Here is a 17634-nt window from a genome sequence, read left to right as displayed (position 1 = left end):
TGCACACACATGCGTGTACACTTTTGTAATTTTGTTACACGTTTGTATGTTACTGAATTTTCCTTTGAAAATGGAGTTTGCAGTACCTGTAGGACTTCAAACTTCATGGGGAGATTCATTATTGTCCTTCCCATGACTCCAGTGGAGGAATACATATTTGCCCAGGCATATAGGCAAACATAGCAAATCTTTCCAATCTCACATGAAATAAGGGAGCTCTTACTTTTACTTCTTGTTTTACCTTCACTTTAGCAGCAGACCCAGGAGTTCGCATCCTCTCTCGTAGCATGTATGCTTTCTCTTCAGGCAAAGCCTAATGGAGAAGAGACATCATATTCAGAAGACTCTGTACAACAGAGTTTGTGTCAAGCAGCATCTTATCAATATTTCTGAAATGTTCTTATGCTTATCTCTTTATTAATAATACCTAATGTTTCTTTTTGAATTCCATACCTTAAAATTGTATCCACTTTACATTTTCTCCTGAGGTACCCAAGTACCTTCTCTCCTTTCCCACAAACTAAACCATGTCATCAAGAATAACAAATTCTTTGCATTCAACATTCTTCGTTTCAGCCTAACCTTTTAGTAGTCGTCATCACCACACTTCATGCCTTCTGAGGTAACGGATGAAGATAGACCTAGGAAACTCTCCTAGCCAAAACCTTTTCCCACTGCATCAATGAAAGGAGGTTTAATAGATCTCCAACATTGACATATGCAATTTTTTTGCCAATAGCAAAGCCTTTCATAACTAGTTTCTTGATGGGCTAAGGAGAAATTAGGTCTTACCTGTTAACTTTCTTTCCTTTAGTCGCTCCAGACCATTTCCCATGAGTGAGTGTATGTCCTCCTACCAAGATATGGGGAGACTGAGAACAGAGAACCTCACATATAGGCCTGAGCAGACCTAGCCCCCTCAATATTTTCTATTGACAAAGACAAGATGGTACCAGAACCAAGGTGATCAGGCGCAGAAGAGTAACAGCTCCCAAATAACATCACAGGGGAGAAAGGAACAACCAAACAACTCGTAGGCAATGCCTGTCCACAGATTGTGAGCTATGGTGCTTCTCCATGCTCTTGCCTTTTTTGAGGGGGCTAGGTCTTCACAGGGCCATATGTGAGGTTCTCTCAGTCTCCCCATCTGCTGGTAGAAGGACATATACCTACTCGTGGGGAATGGTCTGGAGCAATGCCTAGAAATATATTATTAAACTTGTAAAAAAAGCCCGTTTCTGACACAAATGAAACGGGTGCTAGCTAGGTTTTCCTCGGAGTGTGTATGTTTGAGAGAGTGTATGTGAGAGTGATTGTGTGTGAGAGAGAGAGTGAATATGTAAGTGTGTGTGAGAGAGAGAGAGAGAGAGAGAGTCTGGGTGCGAGTGTGTCTGTGCGAGAGAGAGTGTGTGTGAGACACAGACTCTCTGTGATACTGAGTGTATGAGACCAAGAGAGTGTGTGAGTGACTGTGTGACACAGTGAATGTGATACAGTGTGAGACATAGAGTGTGTGAGAGACAGTGAGTGAGAAAGACATTGACTGTGAGAGAGTGAGTGTGTGTGTGACAGAGAGATACCTCCCCCCCCCCTCTCTGGTGTCAGGCCCCCCTCCCTCCCTCTCTCTCTCTGGTGTCAGGCCCCTCTCCCTCTCTCTCTGGTGTCTGAGCGTTACTGTGCAGGACGCTGAGCTCTGGCTGTGCTTCAAGGAACTGACCAATCCTATTTAATAGAATGCACCTCCAACATTCTGAAGCTGAGAAATCTCGTGTGGTTGGTCACTTCTGCTTGTGACGAACCCGGAAGTACATGATTTCAATTCAGGAGATGGATACAGAGAGCAGGAATGCCTCAGCCATACAGTCAGCTTCAGAATGTTGGAGGTGCGTTTTATTATATAGGATAGGATAACGCCACTCCTATTTCGTATTATAACTCCTGATCCCCCCTCTTCCAGTCTCCCAGGAGCATTTCTACGAGTTATGGGACCACTTCTAATCCTCAGGGTCTCCTTCTTCACTTATGGGGGTGTATGGAGGAACTGATGTTCTAGAATTTTAGACCTTAAACCCTCCATCAGAACATAGATAAGCCAACCACATAGCAACAACAGGCTGGGGTTGTTCCAAAAGTTTAATGAAGTATTTAGGAAGGGAAAAACCTTATACAAATACAAATTTTTTTCAGGAATATCCATACAGAAACAAAATTCAGATCGGTCCAAAATATATATAGCTATTAGCAACACTAAGAGGCTTCTCTTCCCTCATACCCCTAGCAGGAGTACTCAATAGAGATTCTCCCTATTTGGACACCAGGGAACAGCTGCTGATTCACTCCTCTAAGCGAGAATGCAACTCAAGAGAGAATTTTCTTCCAAAAGGATCCTCTTCTTTTCTTATTAAGTTCCCCAAAATTCTAATATAGGAACTCCATGAAATAAGTTTTCCACACCTAGCAGCCTACCTTTGCTCCAGACTGAAAATCCATCTCTTAAAGCAGAAACGGGTATTCTCCAGCACAGAAGTTCAGTGTTCATTCCCTTCTGACAAAGATCACCTCCAAGTCTCTCCCACAAAGAATATCTGGACACCATGTTTAGTACCACTCCTTGAAAACCTGGGCACTTCACACTGAAGCTCCCTACCAAACTCTTCTCAATGGAGATATATGGAGTATATGTAAGATAACTACATCCTCTCCATAACATCACAACACCGGCAAGTATCTGTGAAGACACTTAGGTAAATAGTAAGGGGTAGGGGACTTTTCAGGACCCCCTTAGTAATTGTAAATGAAGACCAGTAACATTACTCAAAGATGGATTCATAACCAGAAGGAATGACTTAGCAAGTCCACTTCAGTGTTAATACTCGAACCAGATATCCATCTGAGGCATCTTTATCCTATAAGCCTGTCTTTGTAAAACACAATCTTGTTTAAAAAAAAAAAAAAAAGAAGAAGAATTTTTAAAAAAAGGTCATAAAATCGCCACCAATGTATGACCAACAAAGAGAGAGCCTTAAGAATCCAGATCACGATATTATCTTCAAAAATGTGAAATATCATTTTAGTATCATAAAAATGATAATTTGGGAACGGACGGACACCTTACTCAAATGTCTTCATTATCTACAGCTGATATTTATCACAGCACCATAATCATGGTACCAATGGAAAAATGTGGGCTTGCCTACTAATTTTCTTTACTTCAGTCCTACCAGACCAGTTTGGATGCATAGGCTTTGCTCCCTTACCAGAGATGGAGATTACCGACACCACCATATATAGGGTCCCATTCAGCTTTCCGGTATTTGAGTATCAATACAATTGAACCCACTACTGCCTCTCACCTTAAAAGCAGACAAGGTAACATCATACACCAACTGCCCTTGGCCCTATAGAACTCTGGGTGCCTACAGCCAAGAGCAAAAATTACCCAGAAGCTAAAAATAAAAGCACCTCAGAAAAGAAATCTGCAGACATCTCACTTGATAAGCAGGAAATGGAATACAGCTTGGGAAGGTCCCTGGACTGGTCTGGTAGGATTCAAGGAAAGAAAATTAGCAAGTTAGACCTAATCTTTCCTTCCTTATTGTCCCACCAGATATATGGGATATACCCAAGCAACTCTCAACTTGAGAAAGATCCGCTATTCCTGTCTTCAGGATGCCTGTCCCAAAGCAGCACCTTCTGTGGCTAGTCTACCTAAGTGATCAAGATTTGTAAACAAGCAAAAGGGTTCCAAAGTAACAACCCTGCAGATCTCAGATGGTAGAACCATACAATGCCCTGACCAAGACAATACTTTTGCCCTGGTCAAATGCAGTCAGAGTGCCCTAGGAAAAGGATGTGTACTCAAGGCATAGGCCAAGCTCTCTGTCTCTTTAATTCACTAGGCTATATTAGACCTTGACACAGCCTTGCCCTTATTCAGGATATAGTGGAATGAGAAAAGGTGCAGAGAAGGGTGACGAAAATGATAAAGGGGATGGGACGACTTCCCTTTGAGGAAAGGCTAAAATGGCTAGGGCTCTTCAGCTTGGAGAAAAGGCGGCTGAGGGGAGATATGATAGACGTCTATAAAATAATGAGTGGAGTTGAACGGGTAGATGTGAAGCGTCTGTTCACACTTTCAAAAAATACTAGGACTAGGGGGCATGCGATGAAGCTACAATGTAGTAGATTTAAAACGAATCAGAGAAACTTTTTCCTCACTCAACGTGTAATTAAACTCTGGAATTCGTTGCTAGAGAATGTGGTAAAGGTGGTTAGCTTAGCAGAGTTTAAAAAAGGTTTGGACGGCTTCCTAAAGGAAACGTCCATAGACCGTTATTAAATGGACTTGGGGAAAATCCACTATTTCTGGGATAAGCAGTATAAAATGTTTTGTACTTTTTTGGGATCTTGATAGGGGATTTGTGATCTGGATTGGCCACTGTTGGAAACAGGATACTGGGCTTGATGGACCTTTGGTCTTTCCCAGTATGGCAATACTTATGTAGGCTACCGTACAGCACAAACAAATGGTCTGATTTTTTGAAGGTATTTGTGACCTATAGATACTGAGCAGAATCCTGTACATAAGTTGAGGAAGCTGCCTACAGGCTTTTTTTTTTTCCTTTTCTTGAAGGAAGGCCATCAGCTCTCCACTGCTATATGCTCACACTCCTAGGTCATAGCCCATATCGTTCCTTTTGCAAAGTTAAATAGGCACCCTTTGCACTGCAAATTAGTGTCCATTAGAACAGCAAGATTTAAGAAAGTTGTTTTCTAATATTGGTGAAAGAAAGTGCTCTATTTGTATTTTAGACAGTTCTATAAGAGAAGGCTAACCAATAAAAATTTAAGTTAAAAAATAAATTTCAGTGGAAGGCAGCAGTGTCGGGTCACATACATGTATTTGGTGCAATAAAGTTACTTCAATCAACCCTCAGCTGACGAGACTTCTTGGTCTTAACATCATGCATAGCACACTTTCTTTGCTGGTGGCAGCTGGCTTCCAAACTCCCAAAGGAATCCATGTTCAGACCATCTCTGTACCATTTTGGCCATGATGGTGGCAAACAACCTCAAGGATTTGCTGTCTGCAGAACCCCTATATTGCTGCTAATAGCTCAGGAGTCTTGGATGCAGTGACAGGAGGAGGATCCACACTGTCAGAGGTGGAGGGATGATTCCTTCCAACATGCCTCTTCATCTTTTGACCTCAAATTTGTTCCGCTACTTCATCAGGCCTTCTGCCTTAAGCAGGGAATATTCCTCTCTTCCTCAGGGGAATCCTCAGAGCTCTCCCCCTAGACTGATCTCATGCAAGGTGCCCTTGGCCCAGGCAATAGGAGACCCAGATAGGAAACAGATTAGGACTATGAGAAATGTTCTCCGACTTGCTCTGCAAGAGGATTTTGGGAGTCAAGGAGGAGACCAGAACCGTGATCTGGAGAGAATGGAATTTGGAGGGGGGTGGGGGGGGAAGATCCCAGCTAGTAAGGTGGGGTGATTTTATGGTGATGCACCCCTTTAGGAGCTGCCTTCTGTGATCCACAGATTCTTGGAGGTTTAGACATCACCAAGCAGCAGGTGCAGGACAGGACTTCAAATTGTCCGAGGACCTGATCCTTGAGGGATAGTGGAAGCTTACAAAAGATTTTCCCAATCCATCAGGAACTTGATATAGGTGGAGTGAGATGCTCCGAAAGATGGGTTGAAGGCAACGCTCTGAAAGATGGGTTGAAGGTGACCAGAGCAATAGACATTTTCTACTCCCTCAACCCTGAGGAAAGAAGCCGAAGGTCGCGAAGGTGGATGCCTTAGTTTATAAGGCTGGCCTTTGTAATAAGATATCCTGTACAACCTTTTCGCCACTGTAGTAGTGGAGAGCCTCAGGCACATGATTCTGATGGCAAGCAGTTGTCAGAGTAATTCTGTGGCTTAAGTATCCAGATGTGCACCTAAGAATGGGGTGTTCTGAGTAAGGATCAACAAAAACTTTTCTTTATGGATCAGAAAACCCAGAGTTTGAAATGTCTTCATTGTGAAATGTGTTACATCGATTGACTAATAATTGGGTAACAAAGAAACCCCGCTTGCAAAAATGGGCTTCTACCACAACTAGGCACTTTATGAAAACCCCAAGTGCCGATGAAAGAACAAAAAAGGAGCACTTAGTGTTGATAATGCAAGTTCATGACAGTGATTCAGTGGAACTTCCATTGAGAAGAGTTGATGGGCATGTGAGCACAGGTATCCTTGAGATACAGGGAAGTCAACCAGTTTATTATAGCGCTCCTCTAGTAGAACATTGCCAAGGAATTTATTCTGAATTTGTCTTTGATGTATAGACTGAAATTTATTTTTATTTTATTTTTGTTACATTTGTACCCCGCACTTTAACACTCATGGCAGGCTCAATGCGGCTTACATGGGGCAATGGAGGGTTAAGTGACTGCCCAGAGTCACAAGGAGCTGCCTGTGCCTGAAGTGGGAATCGAACTCAGTTCCTCAGGACCAAAGTCCACCACCCTAACCACTAGGCCACTCCTCCACTGTTGCTACTATTTGAGATTCTACATGGAATGTTGCTATTCCACTAGCAACATTCCATGTAGAAGTCGGCCCTTGCAGATCACCAGTGTGGCCGGCGCAGGCTTCTGCGAGTCTGACGTCCTGCACGTATGTGCAGGACGTCAGACTCACAGAAACAGAAGCCTGCGCAGCCTTCTACATGGAATGTTGCTAGTGGAATAGCAACATTCCATGTAGAATCTCCAGTAGTAGCAACATTCCATGTAGAATCTCCAATAGTAGCAACATTCCATGTAGAATCTCCAATAGTATCTATTTTACTTTTGTTACATTTGTACCCCGCGCTTTCCCACTCATGGCAGGCTCAATGCGGCTTACATGGGGCAATGGAGGGTTAAGTGACTTGCCCAGTCACAAGGAGCTGCCTGTGCCTGAAGTGGGAATCGAACTCAGTTCCTCAGTTCCCCAGGACCAAAGTCCACCACCCCAACCACTAGGCCACTCCGAGGATCAACGACTGATCAGAGTCCTTCCAATTTCTTCTGCAGATTAGAGGTCAGTAGCCACCAACAAAGTGAGCATGTTGTGTAGAATGAGAAAATAACTGGAGAGAAGACAAGGATTTTATTCCAAAGTGGGTACTTCCTTGATGCTTCTGCTTGAAGAGGGGATTATAATTCTGTTCCTAAACAGACACGGTAAATAACGACAAAGACCTGCATGGTTCATCCAATCTAACCGACAGTCAAATTTCATTAATAATTCATGACTGAAACAATCCAATAGTAGTATTAACAGAAGGACACTGACAATGAGGCGATAAGCAGCAGAAGAGTTGGTTCAATGGACTTTACAGGAAAGATCAGATTAGAGGTAAATCAGGCATTGCTAATATTAGACATGGCAGGCAGATAAAGAATTACACTTAAAACTACAAGCAGAGATGCTGCAAATTTAATACAATAAATTTTGGAAGGAAGCAAACAGAATTATTGAGTGTGACTCCAAAAGAATTAGGCAAACAAAAAAAGCAAACACTGGGCCTTCAGGATTGAGAAAAATGTAGTCCTTTAATATCACAAATACCCGACACGGGTCGTGTTTCGGCGTACAACCGCCTGCATCAGGGGTCTTGCCCGTACTTGGGACACACAGTCCCTTGAACACACAGTTCAGGCTTCCGGTCTCCAGGCTCCCATCTCCTCTCCCTCGGGCAACTCCCGAGGGAGAGGAGATGGGAGCCTGGAGACCGGAAGCCTGAACTGTATGTCCCAAGTACGGGCAAGACCCCTGATGCAGGCGGTTGTACGCCAAAACACGGCCCGTGTCGGGTATTTGTGATATTAAAGGACTACATTTTTCTCAATCCTGAAGGCCCAGTGTTTGCTTTTTTTGTTTGCCTTGTTGTATTTGTATGCTGTTTTCCCTCTCTTTTCTGACTCCAAAAGAATTAGGACATGAGAGGGATGCAGGCAGGAGAAATACTATAGCCTAATTAAAGAGAGTGCAAGCCACTACCTTCTGTCGTTCAATGTGCTCTCTGGTCACCATATCCATTTCTGCATCTGTTTCATGGTTTTCACTGCAAGGTAAGAAGTCCCCTCCTCCTCCTCCTCCTCCATCATCATCATCTTGATCATCACAATTGGGAGTGGGCGCTGCAGGGACATGATCAAAAACAACATACTACATCATGTTCAGGAACAGATCCGGGTCCTGCCCGGGTATTGTGCTCAACACAAGATAGAAGATTGATTATACCTTCACAGTCAAAGTTTCTCCCTTATATGGAAACCAAGTCCCGCCGAGTGCATCCCGGGCAGGGCAGGGCGCCCTCATTTTGAGGTGGCACCCTGAGGAGGGATTGCTGATCACTCCTCCTCCAACATTTGAGGTACTGGAGAGGGGGTTAGGGGTTGGGTCCTCCCCCCCACTGCTAGCCGATAGAGCTAGTTTTCGGGGGGGGGGGGGGGGGGGGGGGGGGGCTAAGTCAAGGTTTGACAGGCCTGAGAGAAAATTCAGTACCTGTCAAACTTTTTCTGCGGGAGGATTTGCAACTGAGTGCACACCCAGGTACAAACCTCCCACAGAAGCCCCTGATGATCAACCCTAACAGCGCGCACAAATTTGCATGCTATTAATTTTTGATCATCGGGGCTTTATTTCCCCACGCTATTCCGGTGCTAGTTTTACAGCACTGTTTGGAACAGCGCTGGAAATTTGATCATTGGCCCATCAAGGGCCCTTTAACTTACTGCGCGTTAAAACAGCACAACCACTGGATGTGTTGAGGTGTCCCCACAGTCTGGTTCCAGTTAGCGCGCACACATGCCGGAAAATAATTTTTTTTGTTATTTTCCAGTGCAGAAGACACGTCTGGGGGCAGAGAGTTGGCGTGCTTGTGCTAATCGGGTTGCATGGGCACATTACCACGGGCTACCCGACTAGTGCAGGAGCCCTTACCGCCTCCTGAATAGGTGGTGGTAAGGGGTCCCGGTGGTAATGGCCACACCCCAAATATGGAAATTAGCACGTGGCTGTTACAAAAGAAAAGGGGGGAAAAAAAACAGAACACCGCCATTTTACTGCCATGATAAAAAGTGGCCGCAGCAAGCAGGAAACCCATACACTGACAGCGTCACCGGCCTCTTTTTAGCACAGCTTAGTAAAAGGACCCCTTAGGGATAGAAGCTTTTGAGGATACCAGGAGAAAGGACCTGACAGGTAAAGTAAAGAGAAAGAACATACTACCAGAAGATTCAGAGAAGGCTACTACCTCTGTTAATTTTTCATCCTATTGTCCTTCTGAACTGTACCCGTTTGGTTTTTACTACATTTGTATTCTTGCATTTGACTGTGTAAATACCATTTTTTGCAGAATAAAACCTACAAAAAGGAGCTCCCACAAAATGCCTAGAGCACACCTTTTAACCCTGTGGCCACCTAAGGTTCTGTCCCAGCACTGCTCAGGTCCACTACCACCTATGCACACGCTCTACACTGGCATAACCTTCCACCCACCTGCTGGATCTCACTTGCCTCTGGGCGAATCTCCCATCTGCAAGTTATTTCCCCGGTAGTTTCTAAGGACACTGGGACCACAATCTCAGCGGTCCCATAGTTCCCAGAAAGCACCCACAGACCAAAACACAAACCACAAGGATTCTTAGTCAGTCCAAGACAGCAGACTCAACAAAATTAATAAGATTTGTCAGGAAATTGAACAGTGAACAGTAAAAGGACAAAAATGGTGAAAATATAGCAACAATAACATGTAAATCAAACCGGTATCAATATTAAAACTAACTAAACATTTGTTTACTACCTAAGTAGTACCTGGGGAGTTCAGGAAATATAGATGCTCATAGGACCTCAGTGAATCTCTCTCCTCTCCCTGAGACTAAAGATTACTTCACAGCTAGGTGGGAAAAAACTGTCACTTCTGTAACAGCTTTACAAAAAAAATAAATAAATAAAACGAAATAAAAATAAAAAAAACAGTCGCCATCTGCTGGTCAAACAAGGGAAATACACTTCATGAAATTAATACACTTCACAGGCTTGGAAACCCAATGTTTCGCCACAGGTGCTTTTAAGAAAAATTCCAAGAAACCAGACCCAAGTTTCTTCACAGTGTGGAGCAGTGTAAAGCTTTCCCTAATGTGATCAAGCGGCTTTGACTCCCCCTGTTCACCAGAACCTTTTTTTTAAGTTCTTACAAATTTTTATGTACTCCTCTGGGGTGGCAAGCCACTGGAGGAGATGCATGTAAATCTCTCTCATGAAAATTCATTGTGGATATCCTGAAAACCTGAATGGCTGGGAGTTCCCCCAGGACAGGTTTGGGAACCACTGTCTCAATCAGTAATCCGGAGATACATAGAGTTAAGTTAATAATTCTCATTATAATACTGTTAACCATACATTTATGGCAAATAAGAGATAAGAAATTAAATAAAACATAAAAATATGCTAAGTATAAACAGTACATTCTGCTATGACAGGGCTCCGACATGCTCTCACCTCCATCCTCAGAAAAGTTTAGTACTGGCGTGGGTGCCTGGCAGATGGAGGTCTCCATCAGCAGGTTCCCATTGTCATCCTGCAAGCCTTCATTCTGCAGCTCTGGAGGGAAAAGACACAATATAGGAATTCACACAAATAATGGGAAAGAGAAAACAGTCTCAACATAAGACAAATCCCCTCCAGTCACTCTCCTACTGATGCACTGCAGATCACACAATATGAAAGGATCTACAGTATAACATTTTCCATAAACCTAATAAATATTTACCTCAATATAATGATTGCCATTTTTATATAGGCATTTTCATGTATACAGAAGATGTATATGGGCGAGAGAAGAGATCTCAGACATCGGAATATGAGGAGGCGCTTAAGGAAGGACTGTGAATGATAGCAAGGAAGGACTGTGAATGATAGCAAGAACAAAATTACAGAGCATATTCAAAAGCAAGGATTAATGAGACAAAGCCAACATGGATTTAGTGAAGGGAAATCTTGCCTCAATCAACTATCTTTCTTTGAAGGGGTTGAACAAACGTGGATAAAGGTGAGCTGGTCGATTCTGTGTATCTGGATTTTCAAAAGGCATTTGACAAAGTACCTCATGATAGACTCCAGAGGAAATTGGAGAGTCATGGGATAAGAGGTAGTGTTCTATTGTGGATTAAAAACCGGTTAATAGTTAGCTGAACTCCCTCAGGTTAAGGTGAGCACTAAGAATTTGGTTGTAACTGTTGGGGTGGAGGTCGTTGGCAATTTCTTATGTTGAAGATCTTATTAGGGGGGAGGGGAGGGGTAGGTAGGGGAGCTGTGCTTTGGGTGGTGACATTCCATATAGGGCTCATTCAGGAGAGAACACGTCAGCGACTCCAATTGGGGTGCTGAATATTACGGAGGATTGATATACAACCACTTTGTACTCTCCTTGGATTTTGCCACCTGTAATTGTATCTGCAATATAGTTTTTGTTTGACACCAATTTATCTTGTCATAAAACAGTTGAAACATAAAATGCTAATTGAAGGCCTAGAGTGCCCACTGTATTAGTTTCAATGTGCATGTGACATGGTCGGTCAATAATGGAGTGGCATTTGTGTTTTGTTAGTTTGATTTTACCTTCAATAAAAATGTTGAAACATAAAACTGGTTAACAGATAGAAAGAAAACAAACAGAGAGAAGGGTTAAATGGTCAGTATTCTCAATGGACAAGGGTAGATAATGGGGTTCCCCAAGGGTCTGTGCTGGGACCAATGCTTTTTAACATATTTATAAATGATCTAGAGGGAGTAACTAGTGAGCTAATTAAATTTGCTGATGACACAAAGTTATTCAAAGTTGTTAAATTGCAAGAGGATTGTAAAAAATTACAACAGGACCTTACAAGACTGGGAGAGTGGGCATATAAATGGCAGACGATGTTTAATGTGAGCATGGACAAAGTAATGCATGTGGGAAAGAGGAACCCAAACTATAGCTATGTGATGCAAGGTTCCACATTAGGAGTCACTGACCAGGAAAGGGATCTAGGTGCCATTGTTGACACCCTCTGCTCAGTGTGCGGCAGCAGTGGCTAAGAAAGCAAATAGAATGTTAGGTATTATTAGGAAAGGAAAACAAAAATGAGGATGTTATAATGCCTTTGTATCGCTCCATGTGTGCAGGTCTGGTCACAACATCTCAAAAAAAAAAAAAAAAAAAGAAGAAGATGTGGTGGAATTAGAAAAAGTACAGAGAAGGGCGACGAAAATGATAAAGGGGATGGGACGACTTCCCTATGAGGAAAGGCTAAAGCAACTAGGGCTCTTCAGCTTGGAGAAAAGAAGGCTGAAGGGAGATATGTTAGAGGTCTATAAAATAAAGAGTGGAGTGGAACAGAATAACGAGTGGAGTAGAATGGGTAGATGTGAATTGCTTGTTTACTCTTTCCAAAAATACTAGGACTAGGAGGCACGCAATGAAGCTACACAGTAGTGAATTTAACATAAATCGGAGAAAATATTTCTTCACTCAATGTGTAATGAAACTCTGGAATTCATTGCCGAAGAATATGGTAAAAGCAGCTAGCTTAGCGGGGTTTTAAAAAGGTTTGGACAGCTTCCTAAAAGAAAAGTCCATAAGCCATCATTATTATGATGGGGGAAATCCATTGCTTATTTCTAGAATAAGCAGCATAAAATGTATTGTACTATTTTGGGATCTTGCCAGGTACTTATAACCTGGATTGGCCACTATTGGAAACAGAATTCTGGGCTTGATGGACCTTCAGTCTGTCCTAGTATGGCAACACTTATGTACAGATAGTGAGTGGTGCATTATGGATAATGCCAGATGTTACCATTTGGCTGTCCTAGGTTATATGGATTAAAAACAAAAAAAGACTGAATATTGTCGCTATCTGGGTAATTTCTAGGACCAAAAGAAAGCCAGTGAGGTGAATCCTCCTTGGATTCACCTCACTGGCTTTCTTTTGCTTCTCATGGCATCGCGAGGTTTTTTCCTCCTTTTTTTGATAATTTCTAGGACCACCCATGCTCCGCCCTGGCACTATCCAAATAGTACTAGGGTGGTTACTAACTATTTTCAGTGGTACTATCTGGCTAGTGCAGCTGAAAATTGCTGGATAGACCAGGCCAGCAACACTATCTAGATAGCAGGTGCTACTATCCAGATAAGCATTTAAATGTTGCTGATATTTAAAAACATAACAAAAAGATTTTTTTTAATTATCCTACTGTTCAAAGCTGGAAAACAGACTTCTATGTGCATTCTGCAAATGCTCACGACCCTGAAGAATAACGAAGGAAAGGTCCAACAGAACAAGCATCAAGAACTACCTGTAACATTCTGGTTCACCTCCCTCCAATTCTGCCGAAGAAAGAACTGTGTCGGAGACATTTCAGCTACTTCTAACACGAAGACCCCACTAACATGGGGAGTGCACGTGTTCATCCGAAAATCCTTTCTGCTGGCAAGAATCTCTCCCTTGCGGCTGAAATTTTTTTTTTTTTTTAAAGAAAGCATGCTGATCAAAGATTGATTCTCGACAACAATTCACAGTAGAAATAATGTATCCCACTAGATTAAGATGCCATGCTCCTCCAAGGAACAGTCGTTGTTTTTCTAAGGCATTAATCAATTAATACAATCCTTAACATTCAACAACATTGCTCAAAAACAGATAAGTTTATAAGCTCTATGGCACAATGAAGGAGGTGTTGAGGCCAAGTCAAGAGGTATCTCCAATGATCCATAAAAGCAATTGAAACCTCCATGGAGAGGGCAGTTTGTGGTATGACTTGACAGCACAGAAAATGCAGACAATATAGACTTTCAAAAAAATGAAAATGTGTTTGTTTACATTTAGCACACTTTTTTTCTTGGTAGCTCAAGGTGACTTACATTTAGGTATTTTACTTATTTTATTTTCTTATTGCTAGAAGGCTCACAATCTAAGTTCCAACACCCTCCAAAAAACAAGGAAAAATCCCCTATGAAGAAGAAGAGCAACTGGAGTAGTAGAGAAGGGATGTAGGCCAACCAAACAGACCAATCTCCAGAGGCTGATTGTAGCGAAAATTTATTGAGAAACCAGATACAATGGACTTGACATGGACTGTGTTTCGGCAATAAAAATGCCTTCTTCAGGAATCAAGTATCTAAGATACAGACACAATCACAAAGAAACATCACATAAAATGTATACATATCTCTCTATATAAAAGGCAACCCCAACCTGAAGTCTCCACGGAAGTTGAGGCGCTCGAGATATCCGGTGTGCCCTGGAGTGTCTGCACCGCCCTCACGTCAAAACGTCATGACGTCAAGGGCGGAACTATAACACTCGAGGGCTGAAACGCGAGGCGAACGCGAACCCCGAACAAGGCAAGTAGCTCGGAGGGACGGAGGGAGGGGGCCCCTTGCTAGCGCCCGTTTCATTGCGCTCAGAAACAGGCATTTTTTCCTAGTTTCTATTAAAATTTGTATAGCAAAACACTTTTTTTTATATATACAAATTTTAATATGCATACATTTATGTGATGTTTCTTTGTGATATTCTATTTATACCTTTGTGATTGTATATCTATGTATTTTAGATACTTGACTCCTGAAGCAGGCAGTTTTACTGCCAAAACAGTCTGTGTTAAGTCCATTGTAGTGAAAATGTATTGAGAAACCAGATACAATCTACCTCTAGAGATTTGTCTGTTTGGTTGGCCTACATCCCCTTCCCTGCTACTCCAGTTGCTCTTATAAACTAAGGCCCCTGTTTACAAAGCCATGCTAGCGGCTGGCGGTGCGGTACTGCCGACAGAACCCATTCATTTTAAATGGGCTGTCAGTAATGCCGCACAGCTTTGTAAACAGGGGGGGGGAGGGGTAATTTTGCATCGAAGGCAATGGAGGATGAAGCGACTAGTTCAAGGCCATAAAGACCATCAGCAGGATCTGAATCCTGGCTTTCCTGGCTCTCATCCCACGGCTCTAAACATCAGGCTGGTACTCCATTACAGCCCGACTGAAAACACAGAAACAGCAAATAAAGGCCACAAGCCTTTATGAGAAGAGCAGTGGAATGGAGCATGGAGCGGAGGAGTAGCCTAATCATTAATGCAGCAGCCTGAGAATCTGGGGAACTGGGTTTGATTCCCCCTGCAGCTCCTTGTGACTCTGGGCAAGTCACTTAACCCTCCATTGCCCCAAGTACAAAAAAAAAGTACCTGTATATAAAATGTAAACCGTTTTGACTAACTACAGAAAGGTGGTATATCAAGTCCCATTCCCTTCCCTCAATATCTAGGCAGATATGCAAACAATGCCAGTACCTGCACAGTGGGTTATTTTTTTTCTCCATTTCCTCAGGTGGGACTAGAGCCATAGGAGTCAGAGGAACAATGTTCACAACCTATTAAAAAGCAAGAGATACCAGCTCAGTCTCCAAGTCATTGAAAGAGGAGAAGTGCAGACCAGAGTTAATTCACACTATTATACCCAAGTCATAGTTCCTGCTTAAAGCACATATTTTGTAGTGATCATTTAAAAATATGTAGCAACCTCACCATTTCAAGAATGACTAACAATGATGGAAAAATGATGTCTTACTGATGAATATTTGCCTTTAGTCCTTTAGACAGAGAAAAAAAGGTTCCAAGTAAATCGCCCCATAAGGGTATCTTGCAGCCAGGGAATGTTCAGTATTTCATATAGCCAAGCAATCATGCCCATAACATACACAGAGAATATTGAGCATTCAAACTGCACAGAATTGACCATTCCTCAGCTAAATGAATCAGAATCTCTTAATCCAGCTAGAAAAGAAACCAATCTGGCTGCTCATGGTATACTAAGCTCGAAGACCCACATAAATATATAACACTAGCCGTTGAGCCCGTAAAAACGGGCTGATATTGGGGGTTTTCCTTCCCCCCCCCCGCGAGGTCGCCACTGCTCCCCCCCCTCGGAGTTGCCACCGCCGCCACCCCTCCACCCGGCCCGGGCCCTCTCTTCGCTTCTGAACTTACACATCCATTTGCCGAACGCAGCAAGGCACATCAGCTGAGCTGCCGTGGGCCCTTCCTTCTCTGCCTGTGGCCCCGCCCTCCTGTGACGTAACGTCAGCGAGGGCGGGACACAGGCAGAGAAGGAAGGGGCAGCTCAGCTAATGTGCGTTGCTGCGTTCGGCGAATGGATGTGTAAGTTCAGAAGGGAAGAGAGGGCCCGGGCCGGGTGGAGGGGTGGCGGCGGCGCCTCTGAGAGGGGGGGGGGGGCAGTAGCAACCTCAGCGGCGCAGTTTCCCTCTCTGTCCCGCCCCCCATCATCACGTATTGATGCGGGGGCGGGACAGAGAGGGAAGTCTCTACTGCGCATTTGCGAGTGAGTCGGTCACTCGCTGTTTATATGTTTGATTACAGTAATTTATTTGCAGCATTTGTAATATAGTAAAAATGTTGCATGTAATATCACTATGAAATCTTGCGAGCACAAACACGTTTTCTAACCATTGTTAAACCCAAGTCATATTAGTAACCAAGGCTATATATGGGACTCTAGAGAAAGTACAAGGTTCATAAGTCCCAGACTTAGTTTTTTTTTTCTAGGTTCCCCCCTCCTTTGATTAGTTCACTGCTTGGGTGGGTGTCCCTGTTTTTTTACAATTTCTGATATGTGTATACATTTTATAGATTTATATATATGTGCATTTTATGTATGTATTTATCATCGATTCGTTTATTATGTTTTACATTGGTCCATTTTACTATTATTCAGCTGGTCCTGATCTTGGGCAAATCACTTAACCCTACATTGCCACAGGTACAAAATTAGATTGTGAGCCCTCTAGGGACAGTGAGATGCCCAGTGTACCTGAATGTAACTCACCTCGAGCTACTACGGAAAAAGGTGTGAGCAAATCCAAATAAAATAAATATTTATGGAAGAACGCCTTGATCCGATTACACAAGTGACCCTGAATTACCCTAGGATGGTGATCATGGGAGATTTCAATCTACACATCAAACCCCCAGATACCACTACAAGCTGTCTTCCTGGACACGATGACAGCACTAGGGTTCACACAGGTGATCAATTCTCCAACCCATGAAAAGGGTCACACATTACACTTGATAGTCTACAAAATGGTTAACATCCCAGAATACCAACAGAGCAGTATTGAAATAACACCCCTATCACGGACGGACCATTTTCTAATTAAGTTCTCCCTAAGTGACCACCTAAAACAAAATGGCACCCTCAGAGTTTGGAAGGATATCAGACAACTACAGTGTGAAAACAGGTCGATATTTGGAATACGCACTTAACTAAGACCTTAGAGAAAATGGCAGTACTAAAAAGGTCTTATGCCCCACTCACAAACGCTCACCTTGGTTTACTCCAGAACTTAGGATCCTTAAACATGAAGGACGGAAATTGGAAAGAAGATGGTGCAAATCTCACCTGGATGAGGACAGGCTAAACTGGAGGAATCACATGAAAAAGTACCGCCAAGCCTTAACAGCAGCCAAAAAACAATATTTCTCTCAGTGTATTGAACAGGCTGCCAATTCAACCAAGCACCTATTCAGCAT

The 17634-nt window shown here is 43.0% G+C and overlaps 1 protein-coding gene across 1 annotated transcript in view; it reads right to left on the bottom strand.

Moving 5' to 3' along the window:
- Nucleotides 1-17634, bottom strand: part of NCAPH2 (non-SMC condensin II complex subunit H2) — an 82274-nt gene that overhangs the window by 46504 nt on the left and 18136 nt on the right. Inside the window, exons 7-11 of the mRNA XM_030217111.1 lie at nucleotides 15376-15455; nucleotides 13387-13541; nucleotides 10549-10650; nucleotides 8044-8183; nucleotides 242-313 (exon numbers count right to left, since the gene is read on the bottom strand). Coding sequence (XP_030072971.1) covers nucleotides 242-313; nucleotides 8044-8183; nucleotides 10549-10650; nucleotides 13387-13541; nucleotides 15376-15455 — 549 coding nt within the window. The remainder of the gene's footprint in view (nucleotides 1-241; nucleotides 314-8043; nucleotides 8184-10548; nucleotides 10651-13386; nucleotides 13542-15375; nucleotides 15456-17634) is intronic.

The sequence above is a fragment of the Microcaecilia unicolor genome, chromosome 10 (genome assembly GCF_901765095.1).
Source record: "Microcaecilia unicolor chromosome 10, aMicUni1.1, whole genome shotgun sequence".
NCBI lineage: Eukaryota > Metazoa > Chordata > Amphibia > Gymnophiona > Siphonopidae > Microcaecilia > Microcaecilia unicolor.
This window is presented reverse-complemented; position numbering and strand designations above follow the sequence as displayed.